Source organism: Passer montanus, unplaced genomic scaffold (genome assembly GCF_014805655.1).
Source record: "Passer montanus isolate IOZ18808 unplaced genomic scaffold, ASM1480565v1 scaffold173, whole genome shotgun sequence".
Lineage (NCBI taxonomy): Eukaryota > Metazoa > Chordata > Aves > Passeriformes > Passeridae > Passer > Passer montanus.
In genome coordinates, this window is record NW_024364604.1 from 38,270 (window position 1) to 54,001 (window position 15,732).

Below are 15,732 nucleotides of genomic sequence, written 5' to 3' on the forward strand. Positions count from 1 at the left end.
TCTGTCTTCTCCCTGGAGAAAGGAGTGTTTGAATGCTCAGGAGTGCCACTGCAATATATACCCAGGCATAAATTTGCCCCTTCTTATAAACAAGGACTTCCACAGAATAGAGAGGTTTTCTATTTTTATTCGGAAGGTATGTGCACACCCACCCTGAAATGTGCTGACTGTTGTTTGTCACAGTTTACCCAGAATTTCTCCCAAATTTGCTGACTTGCAGCATGGAATGTCAGGATCAGTTAACTATATACCCAGTCATGAAGTTGCCCTTTCTTGTAAACAGTGAATTCCACAGAAAAGAGAAGTTTTCTATTTTTAGTTAGGGTGTTTCTTCACACCCACCCTGAAATGTGTTGACAGCTGTTTCTCAAATTTTCCCCAGAATTTCTCCCAACTTTGCTGCCTCAAAGCATGGCATGTCAGGTTCAGCTAGCAGGGTCTGGTGGCTGCCTTGATCATTTCATCAATCCCACCAGCTGCAGCTGCTGCTGCTCCAGCACCTACATGTGTTCCTGTTCCCAACAGAACATCTCTGGTGACATGGGATGGACTGGCCTGGCTCTGAGTGCACTCAGATATTCACAGTCTGCTCTTCTGCAGCCTCCCATAACATCATTCCTATGGCCAGGCTACAAATACTCTCCTGCCTGATTGCCATGGCTGTGTAACAGCTTGATCCCAGCAGCCTGGGAAGGAGAAGGCTCTGGGGACACCTCAGAGCACCTGCCAGTACTGTAGGAGTCAACAGGAGACTGGAGAGAGATTTTGCGTAAGGGCTTGGAGCTGATAGCTGTGCTGCGTTCAGAGTTAATGTTCTTGACAGTAGAAAGTGTGGGGCTGTGTTTTGGAGTTCTTGTGAACACAGAGTTGATAGCACAGAGATGTTTCTGGTTTTGCTGGGCAGAGCTTTCACAGAGCCAAGGCCTTTTCTGCTTTGTTTACTGCCATGCTGGCAAGGAGGCTGGCGGTACTCAGGAGGTTGGGAGGAGACACAGCCAGGAGAGGTGAGCCCAACTGACCAGAGGGATATTGCAGACCATGGAACATCCTGCTGAGGATATAAAGGGAGGGGAAGGAGAAGAAAGGAGGTGTTATTTGGAGTGGTGGGTTTTGTCTTCAGAGGCAGCTGTTAGGTGGGATGTGGGCCTGCTCTCCTGGAGGTGGCTGAACAGCTTCCTATCCATGTGAAATGGTGAAAGGATTCCTTGATCACCTTTGCTTGTGAGCAAAGTTTTTGTTTTCCCTTTTAGACTGGCTCTGTCTGCATCACAAGTTTTCCAGCTTTTCCCCTTCCAATTCACTCTCTGGTCCGGATGGTTGGGAAGTGAGGGAGTGGCTGCATGGGGTGTGGCTGCTGGCTGGGTTTAAACCACATCTTTAGGACAGAATTCCCAGAATTCCCAGAATGACTTTTTTGGAAGAGACCCTCAAAATGATTGAGTCCAACCCATGCCCCAACATCTTAACTGAACCATGACACCGAGTGCTGTATCCAGTCTTTTTTTAAAACACTTGCAGGGATGGTGACTCCACCACCTCCCCAGGCAGATGATTCCAGAACTTCATCACTTTTTCAGTGAAAAACTTTTTCCTAGTATCCGACCTCTATTTCCCTTGAAGCACCTTGAGACAAGGTGAAAGGGCTTGAAAGCAGTGTAGGTTTAGAGTGGATATTAGGAAGACATTTGTTACTGTGGGGGTGGTGAAGCCCCAGCACAGGTTGCTCACAGAAGCTGAGACTGCCCCATCCATGGAAGTGTCCATGGCCAGGTTGCACAAGGCTTGGAGAAACCTGGGATAGTGAAAGGTGTCCCTGTCCATGGGAGAGCATGGAAGTAGCTGGTCATTAAGAACCTTTCCACCCCAGAATGTTCTGCCATTCAATGACCATTCATTCACTCAAAACTAAACAGGACTTAATTCTTTCTGTTTCCAAAAGCCCAGGAATAATAGAATGATGAGTGGTTGTTACAACCAGAAATATCCAGAAGAGGTGGGTTAGACCAAAGTTTGTTCAAACAACCTGGTTGGGTCCTGTGGTTCCTTTTGCCTCTGTTAACCTGGGACTGATGACTTAAACAAAGTGGGGTTTATCCAAAATGAGGGAAAAGGCCAAGAAGAAGCAGATCTGGTGGAGGTGGGGCAAATTCCTCCTTCCTTACGAGGCCCAGCTGACAGAACAAAGCAGGGCCCAACAGTGGTCACATCATTAGAAGGGGCCTTAAAGGATCAAAGACTCCCAAAGTTCCCCCCAACTCCACAGTGCTGTATGACCAGTGTAAAACCCCTCCCAGGGGAAAAGTGGGGCAATCCCACGTAATCTTTAACTTACTGAACCTGTTGAACTGTTAAATACAAAGGCCCCCATGGCCAAATGATCAAGAGTGGTGACATTAAAGTTGGGAGTCTTGTTCCTGGGTCTGTGGGGATATCTTGTAAGAGCTCCTGGCACCCTGGCCCACTTTGTTCATCCTCATTTGTTGGAGAAGTATGTGGAGTGTGATGATGACACTTGTGCGGGTGTTATGGCATCCTCTGGTTGTGTTTGGACACCCAACCTTGTGTGAGGATGGGCACTGTTACTTTACTGCTGGTGGAAATTTCAATGGGAAGCAACTTGTGATTTACATATGAGGTGAAACTGCAATCCAGCACTGCAGCAAGTAAACTTTATTGTGAATGCCTTTGTTGGGACTGACCGAGGTAAAGGTCACAACCCTTACAGTGCTGTGCTGGTAGCTGGACGGGTGTTGATAAGAGACCAGTGTTTTGGCCACTGCAAAGCAGCACTGTCCCTTTGACATTCCTTCCCCCATCACAGGGGATGGGAGTGGGCAAGATCCTGGGAGGGGACACAACCAGGCCAGTTGACCGAAATTAGCCAAAGGGATATTTCTTTCCATATGATTTCAGCTCAGATATATAAGCCAAGGGAGAGAGGAGGAGGGAGGGCTGTGTGTGAGTTTTCAGTGCTGGCTTTCTAGAGGAGTTGTGCCCTGTTTCCCAGGAAGTGTCTGAACATTGTTGTTGATGTGAAGTAGAGACTGGCTTTTGCTCTCTTTAGCTCTTGCACACCAGGCACACGCCTTCCTGGAGAGTGTGTGTGTGGAGATTCCTCCCTGGCGTGGAGATGTCTCTCAAGGTCACTTCTCAAAGCTGAGCCAATGAGATTTGATCATGGTCATTGTTATGGGTGATCTCTATTTAATTGTTTTTGCTGGTTTTTATATAACTGCTTTAATATATTTGCTTCAATACCTCTTCACAATGCACAATATTATACTAGTAGTTATAGCTTCCATACTGTGAACTAAGTAATTCTGATTAACATATTTTTGCCTTATCATTATAATCTTAAATCATATCTAATTATGTAAACATCTATGGTTCGCAATCTTCAAAACCCATGGGACAAGTTGAATAAAGTTTCGATTACATTTATATAATCCTCTGGGTAACAACTGACAAAATCTGGGGCTAAGATTGGATCCAACTGAACCCAGACAGCTCCCTGAGAAGGAGTTTACCATCCAGGAGGTCCTTCCTGCAGCTCATGACCCAACAGGAAGGTTTCTCTATTGATCTTTGCCTGAAGCTCCTATTCTGCCCACAAAACCACTTTCAAGGCAAAGGGAACACCCCCCAACACCCCAAGATCCCTAAATGTTCATGGTAAAAAGGAACAACAAAAAGCAGGAGATATGTAAAATTCCACAAGGTTTATTAGTAAATTACATACTTGGCATGGAAATTGTTATGTTAGTCCCTAAACTACTCTATAAGCAGGTGGCACTGGGTATCCTTTTATACATAAATTTTCCTGATCTGAAGACAGGTTTCTCACTTCCTAATGGAACATAGATATCATGTGAAGTCTGCTCTCTCAGACCTTCCTGGAAATGAATCAAAGGTCTTTGGGAGCCTTGAGTTGTCTTGTTCCCTTCTACAGTCCATTTGTCCCCCTCTATTCTGTTCTGGTGAGACCTCACCTGCAGCGCTGCCTCCAGTTCTGGGATCTACAAGGGGAAAAGGAGACAAAGCTGCTGGAGTGGAGTCCAGAGGAGGCCACAAAGATGCTCCAAGAGCTGGAGCACATGTGCTCTGGAGGGAGGATGAAAGAGCTGAGGGTGAGGGAGCCTGGAGAAAAGAAGACTCTTGGGAGAATTTGGACTCCTTCCAGTGTCTAAATGGTTTTAGAAGAGAGAGGGATTTTGGACACGGGTATGGAATGACAGGACAAGAGGTAATGGCTTTAAACTGAAAGCAGGTGGGGTTAGATTAGATGTTAAGAAGCAATTGTTTACCGTGAGGGTGGTGAAGCCCTGGCATAGGTTGTCCAGAGAAGTTGTGGCTGCTCCATCCCTGGAAGTGTTCAAAGCCAGGTTGGACAGTGACATGGGCTGACCCCTTAGGGCTGACCACAGCTAGCCCAAGCTCCTGGCCTGTGCCAAGAGTGGCTGCTCCTTGTCCACCCCTGGGCCGGTCTGCGTAGCAGTAAAACAGGGCTGCCTAGCTGTCAGAGGCAGCAAAGCTGCTCTGTGCAGCTGCTGTTAGAATCCCGAGTTGAGGAATCCAAAATGAAAGAAAAGAGAGGAATCACTCATACAAGTTCTCAAGAGGATTTAATCTGAAAGAGTCCAGAGACAAATAACAGCGTCTCAAAGGCGTAACAGCATCTTAAGTACAGGGGAGGGAATATAGGGCGGATACAAACTTGGACCAATGGTGAGACACCCGGGGAGGGGCACAAGGCAGTGCACACATCATGACATCCAATGGGAGACAACAGGGGAGGAGAGCAGGCCAAGGAGACCAATAGGTATTTGAGGGATCCAGGATGCATGCAGAAGATTCTGGAAACAAAGGTGGGGTTTCTGTGATGGACAAGGGAGGAGGGCAGGGTCTCCCTGAGTGGCAGGGAAGACTCTGGAACAAGGGGTAGCTCTTTAGGTAGATGGACAGGGGAATGGATGGACGTATCTCAGGGACAAACCAATATGTATGGGGGACAACAGGAGGAAACTATTTTGAACTTATAACACCACAATTTCATAACAAAGAAACTCACTACCACAGGATGGGGCTTGAAGCCACCAAGGATAGTGGAAGATGTCCCTGTCCATGGCTCAGGAGCTGAGACTACACGGATGGTCTTTGAAATTCCTTCAAACCCAGACCATTCTGTGATTCTATGACATGTGGCAAAAGCTCCTGCGCCTGTTCCACCCAGGATGTGGGGCTTATTCTCGAGGACAGTCACTGTCAAACAGGGAAACCTGTCCCCTCCCATAGAGCTCAGTTAACGTGTCCTCCAGCTCTCCCAGTGTGAGGAGCTCAACCTCGTTCTTGTCGTTCTCAGCGATGACCGCCCAGGCCTTTATGTAGTTATTGTCCACCACGCAGCAGGCAGCTGACCAGAGGTGGCTGGGTTTATTAACCCTCCCCTTGGCGATGTAGTTGTTCCCAGGCACAGCACCCACGATGACATAGGTGGTTTTACAGCCCTGGGTCCTCCTGATCATCGTTTGCTGCTCGTAGTTGTTCCAGGCGCCACCGTTGAGTTTCTCATCCTGGGGCACGATGTTGGTGAGGGTGAAGGTAGCCGTCCTGCTGCTGTAGTCATCGTGGTGGCCATTGGGGTTCAAATGGCCCCGGTTCAGACCCGTCAGGTTCTTGTAGTCATGAAGGATAGCCTGGCTCTGGCTGAGTTTCTCTAAGGTGACATTGTAATGATTTAAGAGTGTCCACTCTTTTTCCATAGTTTTGGGATAAGCTGGGCCAATCAGCTTGACAGGAAATAAAGAGAAAAAGGTGTTATTATTGGGGATGAGGATAATTGAACAGACTTCTCTAGAGCAGAAGTCTCTGAGTGTCGAGATCTGTGTTTTTGTCTGTTCCTGGTGTGGTACAATACCAGATTAGTTGCTTGAGTTCCTATGAGGAACTCAAAGTGCAATCAAACTGCAAATATTTTTTTGTTTCAGAAATTCATTTCACATTTAGTGCATTATTTTTTGTTTTCCTTTGGAACACTGCATATGGGTTTCTTCTGTGGTTCCTTTTCACCTAAATCAATCCTGCCCCTCTGTCCTTTGCAATGACATGAACTTCCTCTTTTTGTGCCCATTATTTCCGTGGCCTGTTTTCCTAAAGTTCTGAAGTTTGACTGAAAGACATCTGGGAGAGCTCTGTTGGTTTTGGAGTTCTGTCTGTCTGCTGGATCCATGTGGACCAAGCCTGAGCCAAAGGCACTCAGGGGTCACTGCCCATGGATGGAGATCACACCCTTCTGACTGGACCAACACTGATGCTCCTCACTTTGCCTGAAATGTCACTGCAGAAATCCCTCCACAGTTAACCTGACCCTCTCATCTCCAGTGCCTTTTCCCCTCAGGCTTTGTCCCTGGGCCACCTCACCCCATTCTGAGTTTTCTTTCACTTCTCTCAAACCACTCACAAAGGCTGTTTGACTCTTCACTGGCAGCAGAGAAGCTTTGCCAGGGATGCAGAACAGCTCAGGGCCAAGTGGGGATCAGATGCCAGCAGGACTGTTGGTGCCTCAAGTTTAGCCTCTCCTGGATGCCTTTTCCCATCACTTGGTCACCCAGCACAGCAGGGCCCAGGGAGGGGAAGCATTTGCCTTTGTCATGTCATGCAAAGGAATCTGATTTGCTGTTCCTGTCAGGTGAAGGCAGAAAGCTGGGCACCCTTGGGATGTGATTCATCTCATGCTCCTGCTGATGTCTCAGATGCATCAGAGGAATCATATGATGAAGCTGTTTGAAGTAAAACGGGGATAATCCTGTCCAGTGTGTCCATTTGCATGCGTGTAGTGGGTTGGGACAAAATAGAAATGGTTATTTTAATACTGCTTTTAATGACTGGAGAGTCATGTGCTGTAAGAGAGACACTCACCTGAGGCTCAACCAGCCATGTTTTAGGTCTTTTGCCCGGTCCAGGCTGGTAGATGTAAGCTGAGTAGACAGGAATACGCATCTTCCTGTCATACAGGGTGGCAAAGTAATACTGGTTCTTGTAGCGCTGGCAGATCCAGGCTGGTTTCTGCGGCTCCAGGGCTTCGTTCGGGGGGATCTCCCGGAAAAAAAACTGAGGACATGAAGTTTCAAAGGACTTAACTACCTCGCTGTGTCCCAGCCAGAGGCAGCTGGCCAACACCTGCAGCAGCAGCAGCCCCAGCATGGTGGGAGGATTTCAGTGAAGGGCTCTTGCTACTCTGGAAGGCAAATGCAGAGAAGGAGACTGTGAGAGACCAAGATGGAGTAACTTCTGTCCTCCTGGATATGGAAAAATCTTCAATGCTATAGGGTTGTGCAGGGAGATGACTGGGGATAAAAGGATAGTGGTAAACAGGTTACAGGAGAAAGTACAGTTGCTCCTCCATGGATGAAACACAGTCAGCATACCTGGCCTCCCACACACAAGGAGGACTAAATCTAAGGTGGGCCTAAACAGCAGGGGGAGTGGAGTGGAGATGCCATGGACAGGCTCTCTCAAAACCCTTACAGAGGAGACACCTCAGTGGCATTTTCTATCTGATAATCTGCATGACAACTGAAAACCATGGGACACAAACGAAGATGTCCTGCTGCTGAATCAGCAACCACGGCAAAATTCCTCTCCTTGGACTGACACACATCCCCATCCCAAGGTTACTGCAGGTACTTTACTGAGATATCCACCCCCAGCGCTTGAGAAGCCCTCACTGAGAAAGATGTATAACTACATGCAAACACCACCTAAATGTAACAAAATAGTATAAAAGTGAATTAAAAATGGAAAGAAGTGATGGAAGACTACATTGTAACTTCTGGGCTCAATTGATGGACTGAACCTGCCTTCTCTCCCTTAGAGATGCTTGTTGGGTAAGAATCCTACTTTATGCATGCTGAATGATTATCCCAAGCCAGCTTTTGCTGAAGATTAAAGGTTCTTAGTATATTGTTCTGAATTAATATCTCACTTTGAATATATCTTTGCAGTCAGATACTTTCACTGGCAAGCCTCAAACCTTAACCTGTCACAGTTTTATTAATAGTGTTATTCTGTAAACAGTTAAAGTGAGTCCTTCAGGGGCGCTGACAGCTTCTGGCAGTGGGTAAAGGTGTGGAGACCCAGGAGGGCTTTCTCTGGTTGGTCTGTGATCCTGAACAAGTCAGTCAAACCCTCCAACACAGAGAACTGCTCAGTGAAGGGTCCCTACCACAGGACACCAACAGACTGGGAAGGGTTTTGGCTTTCCTGTGGCAGTAACAGACTGAACACACACTGAAGCTTTGAGCAAATCTCCCTTTTTCACATGAGAAAATGGAATGTAAAATAGGTTTTAGATGCCCAGAGGAGGCAATGGTGGGGGCATAGTCTGTCTGAGGGGTGTTCCAAACCCACCCAATGCCTAAACAGCTCTCATGGCAAAATTATCATGGAACTGAGGTATGGCACTGGGACAAGGTCACCTTTTCCAGCCTATTTCAATTGAGCTCAGAGCTCAGCTTTTGCACTGGCACTGGAGAAAAAATCCTTCAACAAAACAGGGCCGGGAGGCCCCTACTTCCAAACATGATCTCATAGAATGAGAGAAGATGCTGAGTTGGAATGGACTCATCAGGACCATCGGGTCCAACTTCTGGCCCTGCCCAGGACAGACCCAGAAAACTCACCATGTGCCTGACAGTATTGTACAAGCACATTTTGTACTCAGACAGGTGTGGTGATGTGACCACTTCCCAGGGGAGCCTTTTTCAGGGCTCAACCACCCTCTGCATGAAAAACCTCTTCCTGATATCCAGCTTAAATTTTCCCTGGCTCCGTTTCAGGCCATTCTCACTCCCTCCTGCTCTCAGCACCTTCCCACAGCAGACACCTGCAGCTGTGCACGGGCTCTGCTCAGCCCCCTGCCATGCTGAGCTGGGCTTTAATCTCATGGGGCATGAGGCAGGCAAAGAACAGCAATGCTGCACTTCCTACAAGTCTCTGGCCCCATCCAGGTTCACACAGACACTCAGCTCTGCCACTCAGACCCAATAGTGAACCCCAAATGATCCACCTGGGCTCCTGCCTCTCAGCTGACATTGGGGTATTCAGCTACATATACCCTTGGCTCTGATGCAAGACATCTGGTCCTTTTCCTCTTTAGCAACCTGGATCAGTAAGCTGGAAACTAAGAACAGGAACAAGAAGTGGTGACTTTTTACAGTACTCTGCAGAACATGCCCATAACTGCCCCAAATCAAGTAGAGAAGTTCCTGAAAAGTCCTTTTGTATGACCTCCTCCACAAGCTTAAAATATATTTAACTAACTTACTGTCTAACTTAATATCAGGTATATAGAAACCAGCCTACCGTGAGAAGGAGCAGCACAGGATTCTGTTCACAGCCCCAAAATGGCAGAGGAGTTTCAAATGCCTCTGCTGCAGTCTCAGACTGGCTGTTTCTATATAATCCCCAAGTGGGCAGAGTTGTTAGATTTCCCACAGTTTAGAGGGAGTTTGCCCAGGAGTTCGGCCACCTGTGTTTGTCCAGAGGCCTCTTGCAAGGTCATGGGTGGTGGTGACTTTTTACAGTACTCTGCAGAACATGCCCATAACTGCCCCAAATCAAGTAGAGAAGTTCCTGAAAAGTCCTTTTGTATGACCCCCTCCACAAGCTTAAAGTATATTTAACTAACTTTGTGTAACTTAATATCAGATATACAGAAACCAGCCTACCGTGAGAAGGAGCAGCACAGGATTCTGTTCACAGCCCCAAAGTGGCAGAGGAGTCTCAAATGCCTCTGCTGCAGTCTCAGACTGGCTGTTTCTATATAATGCCCAAGTAGGCAAAGTTGTTAGATTTCCCACAGTGTTTAGAGGGAGTTTGCCCAGGAGTTCGGCCACCTGTGTTTGTCCAGAGGCCTCTTGCAAGGTCATGGGTGGAGTTTTGGTGCTCAATAAACTCACCCCTCCTTCTTATTGAACAGTTTGATGTTAATTTTCCAGGTGGCTTGGCTTGAAATTCTTTCCCAAATCATTCCTTCTGTCCTTGCCCTCCTTTACAGAAAGAGTTAAAGAGCTGCAATATTCAGTGCATGCATAAACTCTCCTTGCTCCTTGGAGAAGAGATGTTGGAACTCAGCAACTCCTAGGCTTTGCCTATATATATTTATTCCAAAGCTCAGGAAAGTCCTGAAATATTGTAGTAAATGGTGAGAAAGGAGCAAGGGCTTACCTTGAAGCAGAGTCTCAGGACAGGCAGCTAAAGAGTTCCTTTCTTCTTCTCCCTGAAGAAACCCTTGGCTAATCCCTCAGGAGTCCCAGTGCAATATATACCTGGTCATAAATCTGCCCGTTGTCATAAACAGGGAATTTCACTGAAAAGAAAGGTTTTCTGTTGTTATTCAAGGAGATTTGTTCACGACCACCCTGAAGTGGGGTGACATTTGCTATTTGCAATTTCCTCAGGATTTCTGCCAGGTTCTTGCATCATCACGTGTCAGGAAAATAATTGGGTCTGGTGACTTATCTGTTCATTTCCTCATTCCCCATGAATGGGGACCTACATGTGTTCCTGTTCCTGGCAGAACATCTCTTGTGGCATTAGACTGACTGGCCTGTCTCTGAGTACACCCAGATGTTCACAGTCTGCTCTTCTGCAGCCTGTCAGAACACAATTAGTAGGGTCAGGCTGCGTATTTTCCCTTGTCTGATTGCAAAGGCTTTGTAAGAGCCCTTATTCATGCAAAACCTTCTGCTGAGAAGGCTCTGGAAGACCTTAGAGCCCCTTCAGTACCTGAGAGTGGTTCAAAAGGAGAGGAACTTTTGAGAAGGGTTTGGAGTGACAGGACAACAGGGAGCAGCTTTAAACTGACAGAAGGCAGAGCTAGATTAGATGTTAGGATTAGATTTTAGTCTCAAGAAGAGCAGGCATAGGGCACTCTCCAATTGCCTGAAAGGAGGTTGTAATGAGGTTGAAATTGGTGTCTTCTTCCATGCCAGTAGTGAGAGGACTAGAGGAAAAGGCTTTAAGATGAGACAGGGAAAATTCATATTAGATGTTAGAAAAAACACTTTCAACTGTCATGTTGTCAGACAATGGAAGAGGTTGCCCAGAGAGGTGCTGGAGGCAACCTCCCAGAAGGTGTTTCAGAGGCATTTGGATTTGGCACTGGGTGATATGGGTTGGTGGTTTAAGGTTTACAGTGGTAGTGCTGAGAGGATGGTGTGACAGGATGGTCTTGGAGGTCTATTCCAGCCTTGAAATCTGTCATTGAGTAATTCTGTGAAACCGATTCCTTCTTCTTTTTGGCTTCCCAAGTATTTCACAAGCTTGCTGTGGAGGACAGGGCATTTCTGGGTACTGCCAGGGGTAAAGGTCCCCAGGACAGCCCAAGGAGGTTATGGAGGTGGGATTCCTGGGGTTGGCCAATCACCCTTAGCTCCAGAGCCTGGAAGTGGAAGTAGTGGGCATGGGATGAGCAGGGATGAGGATGAGTGTGATGTCAAGCCCCAGCCACTATGCAGAGGTGGGTGAGTCAGAGGCAGAGGCAACCCTTGAGGTACAGCAGAGGTGTCTGCAGATGTCTTTCAGCCTGAAATTGCACTGATGTCCTGGGAACTGTGACATTATTGGTAGTAGAAATTTCAGCAAGAAGGAACTTGTTGTTTATACATGAGATGACCCTGCAAACCAGCACTGCAGCAAATAATTTTTATTGTGAACTACTCAGGAACTAAATGATCTGTCCTGTGATGATCTTTTGATTAATACATTGAATATATTGAACACATTTCCCCAAATCAGTTCCCTATAATTTTGCAGAAAAGCTTCAGAAGCGGGGCAGGGAATTAAGGTATCCAGGCAGTGCATCATAGAAATTTATCTTTGGCTGCTCAAATCTTCCTTTATATCTAATGCCTCATCCTGGCTGTCTGATATCACAGCTGCTGCTCTCAAGGTGCAGTTTCAAAAGCAAGTAAACAAGAGCATGTCTCAGGATCACATAATCACTGAATGGTTCAGTGTGGGAGGGATGATTCAAAATCTTCTAGTCCATTCCCTTGGTCAAGGAGGATCATCTAGAGCAGGTTGTCCAGAATCTTGTCCTTGCACCTGGAGTGCTGTGTCCAGCTCTGGTGCCCAACATGAGAAGGACAAAATACATATTGGAGTGGAGTCCAGTGGAGGCCACGAAGATCTTTCAAGGTCTGGAACATCTCTGCTCTGGAGACAGGCTGAGACAGCTGAGGGTGTTAAGCCTTGACAAGAAAAGGCTATGGGGAGAAGCTGGATCTTCTTTCACTACCTAGAAGTTCACCAAGAGATCTGGAGAGGGATTTTGAACAAGGGCGTGGAGTGACAGGACAAGAGGGAATTGTTTCACACTGACAAAGGGCAGGGTTACATGAGATGTTAGGGAGAAATTCTATACTGAGGGGGTGGTGAGGCTCTGTCACAGGGTGAGCAGACAAGCTGTGGCTGTCCCATTCCTGGAAGTGTTCAAGGCCAGGTTGGATGGGGCTTGGAGCAATCTGTTGTAGTGGAAGGTGTCACTGCACAGGGAGAGGGATGGAACAAGTTGATCTTTGAAGCCCCATAAAACACAGAGCATTCTGTGATTCTGTGACATGTGGGAAAAGCTCATGAGCCTTTTCCACCCAGGATATGAGGTTTGTTAGGGGGGACAGGCGCTGTGGAACAGAGAAACCTGTCCCCTCCCATAGAGCTGGGTCAGCGTGGCCTCCAGTTGTGCCCGTGTGAGGTTCTGGACCTGGTTCCTGCTGTTTTCAGCAATGACCGCCCAAGTCCTCATGGTGGTGTTGGTCTGGCAGCAGGCAGCTGACCAGATGTGGCTGGGTACATTAACCCTGTTGTTGGAGATGTAGGTGTTCCCAGGCACAGCACCCGTGATCACATAGGTTGTTGTACAGCCCTGGGTTCTCTGAGCCATCGTTTGGTTCTCGTAGTCTTTCCACTGGCCCTTGTTGAGTGTGCTGTTCTGGGGCACTATGTTGGTGAGGGTGAAGGTAGCCATCTTGCTGTTGTTGCCACTTCGGTGACCACTGGGGCTCAAGTGACCACGGTCCAAACCCTGGAGGTTTTTGTAGTCTTGGGTGATAGCCTGACTCTGGCCAATTTGCTGTGGAGTGATCTTGTATCGATTACTGATGGATGTCTCTGTATCCATATCATTGGAATACGTTGGGTTGATTAGCTTGACAGGGTAAGAAGAGCAAAAGGTGTCAGTACTGAGGATGCATGTAATGAAACAGATTTTCCTGGAGCCAAAGTCTCTGATGGTCAAAATTCCATTTATTGTCATCTCAGTGCAGGAAAATGGAAGAATCTGAGAGAAATCATACACATGTCCTTCCTGCATGAATGCAAGAGCATTAAAGAGCAAGCAGCTCAGAATGTGACTGCTCTCAGTTTGACTTGTGACCTTTGTAATCTAGCCTGCAGCTTGTGCAGGGAGCATGGATGGATGCACAAGACAAGGAGCATTTCCCATTCCTAGGATTCAAAGGTGATTTTGGTGAGGCACCTTCCCTGCCAAATCTGCTTCTGTTTCCTCCTGTCTCCACAGCCCAAATCTGCCCAGGGCTCTCCCTGCATCCCCTCACACCACGCTGTGATTGTGTGATTCTATGATTCTGTGATTTTATGTGTGCTTGCTACAGATGTACCCCAGTTCTGGAACACCAGAGGTTGCCTCCTGTAATCCCATACAGAGGGAGATGTGTCAGGAAATCAGTCCTGGAGCTGAGGTTTCCCTGGGAGGGCTGCAGTTTATTCAAGGATTGATGTTTTTGCTCAGTAAGTAGAAATAACTCAGTGTGAATAGAATCTGTTACAGCAGTGCTGAGAATGTGTGCTAGAGCTGATCTGGCAAGGGAGCATTTTCTGCAGTTTTAAAAAGACATCAGCTTCTGAGAGGAGCCTGTAATTCCAAAAGACTCCTGTGATAACTAAATAATCAAAAAATGCCTTTGGAGAACATCACCAAAATCAAAGATATTTCAGGTATCCTATGTCCAAGGTCTAGGAACATTATCCTATGTCCAAGGTCTAGGAACATAAGGCCAGTGATGGGTTTGGAGCATGCTGGTCTAATGGCAAGTGGCCTGTCCCATGCAGGGGGTTTGGATTGAGATGATGTTTAAGGTTGCTTCCAACACAAACCACTCTATGATTCTATGACTCTACAAAAAGACAGCAGTCTTTATCCCTCCCTAATGTGGAGGCTGCAGTGGTGCAAGATCGATAAATTGCTCATGATCATGTGAGTAAGAAATGCAAATGGTTATTTTTCATAACTTCAACACTTTGTTGTTCATCTTTAGGGAAGCTTATGTAGCCTTCCTCTGGAACTGGACAATATGATCTTGCACAGTTTCACCAAAAACTCTCCTCCTACTCTGCTCATAAAAAGGTCCTGAATTTGTTGTTCTTCTGTTCTGCAATTGGCCTGTCCTGTTCAGCTGAAGTTTGTCTGAAGGACATTGGTGAGGGCTCTAGAGCTTGTGGAGTTCTGTCTGTCTGCTGGATCCTTCTGGACCAAGCCTGAGCCAAAGGTGCTCAGGGGTCACTGCCCAAGGATGCAGATCACACCCTTCTGACTGGACCAACACTGATGCTCCTCACTTTGCACTGCCTGAAATGTCACTGCAGAAATCCCTCCACAGTTAACCTGACCCTCTCATCTCCAGTGCCTTTTCCCCTGAGGCTTTGTCCCTGGGCCATTTCACCCCCTTCTGAGTTTCTCCTCATTTCTCTAACACCACTCACAAAGGCTGTTGGATTCTTCACTGGGAGCAGAGAAGCTCTGCCAGGGATACAGAACAGCTCAGGGCCAAGGGGGGATCAGATGCCAGCAGGACTGTTGGTGCCTCAAGTTTAGCCTCTCCTAGATGCCTTTTCCCCATCACTTGGTCACCCAGCACAGCAGGGCCCAGGGAGGGGAAGCATTTGCCTTTGTCATGTCATGCAAAGGAATCTGATTTGCTGTTCCTGTCAGGTGAAGGCACCTTTGGGATGTGATTCATCTCATGCTCCTGCTGATGTCTCAGATGCATCAGAGGAACCATGTGGTGAAGGAGTTTGAAGTTCAATTACAAGAATCCTGTTCAGTGTGTCCACTTGAACGTGTGTAGGGAAGTGGGAGGAAATAGAAAAGTTGGGTTGAATGCTGCAGTTCATCTTATAATGACCGGAGGGTGATGTGCTGCAAGAGAGACACTCACCTGAGGCTCAGCCAGCCATGTTTGAGGTCTTTTGCCCGGTCCAGGCTGGTAGATGTAAGCAGAGTACACTGGAATTCTCCTGTCTCTGTCATACAGGGTGGCATAGTGATATGAGTTGCTCAAACGCTGGCAGATCCAGGCTGGGTTCTTTGGATTCAGGACATTATTTGGAGGAATCCCTGCATAGAAGATTGTCCTTGCAAGAGGACAACTTGCAAATGACTTCACCACCTCGCTGTGTCCCTGCCAGAGGCAGGTGGCCAACACCTGCAGCAGCAGCAGCCCCAGCATGGTGGGAGGATTTCAGTGAAGGGCTCTTGCTCCCCTGGAAGGCAAATGCAGAGACACACTCAGCATGGAGAGCTGATAATGGTCTGTGCATGTGGGACAGAGCTGGCAGAGGAGCAGTTTATTCCCACTGCTCATTCACTGACAACTAAACTAGATTCATTTTCCTCCACTTCCAAAACTCCAGGAATACAGTAATAACGTGTTG

The 15,732-nt window shown here is 47.3% G+C and overlaps 2 protein-coding genes across 10 annotated transcripts in view; both read right to left on the bottom strand.

The window, feature by feature from the left end:
- The window catches only part of LOC120500032 (endonuclease domain-containing 1 protein-like), a 55,950-nt gene that overhangs the window by 14,665 nt on the left and 25,553 nt on the right, over positions 1–15,732 (bottom strand). The window lies entirely within an intron of this gene.
- LOC120500027 (endonuclease domain-containing 1 protein-like) overlaps positions 1–15,732 on the bottom strand; it is a 114,676-nt gene that overhangs the window by 6,179 nt on the left and 92,765 nt on the right. For 5 of the 9 annotated variants that reach the window (XM_039704366.1, XM_039704362.1, XM_039704364.1 and 2 more), the window contains 3 exons: positions 10,225–10,366; positions 6,916–7,234; positions 3,752–5,786 (listed from right to left, as the gene is read on the bottom strand). In XM_039704366.1, the coding sequence (XP_039560300.1) occupies positions 5,241–5,786; positions 6,916–7,200 (831 nt within the window). In that variant the 5' untranslated portion in view covers positions 7,201–7,234; positions 10,225–10,366 and the 3' untranslated portion in view covers positions 3,752–5,240. Of the gene's footprint in view, positions 1–3,751; positions 5,787–6,915; positions 7,344–9,725; positions 10,203–10,224; positions 10,367–15,236; positions 15,357–15,732 lie in introns of those variants that run through there. The other 4 variants (XM_039704367.1, XM_039704365.1, XM_039704369.1 and 1 more) reach the window with 4 other exon arrangements.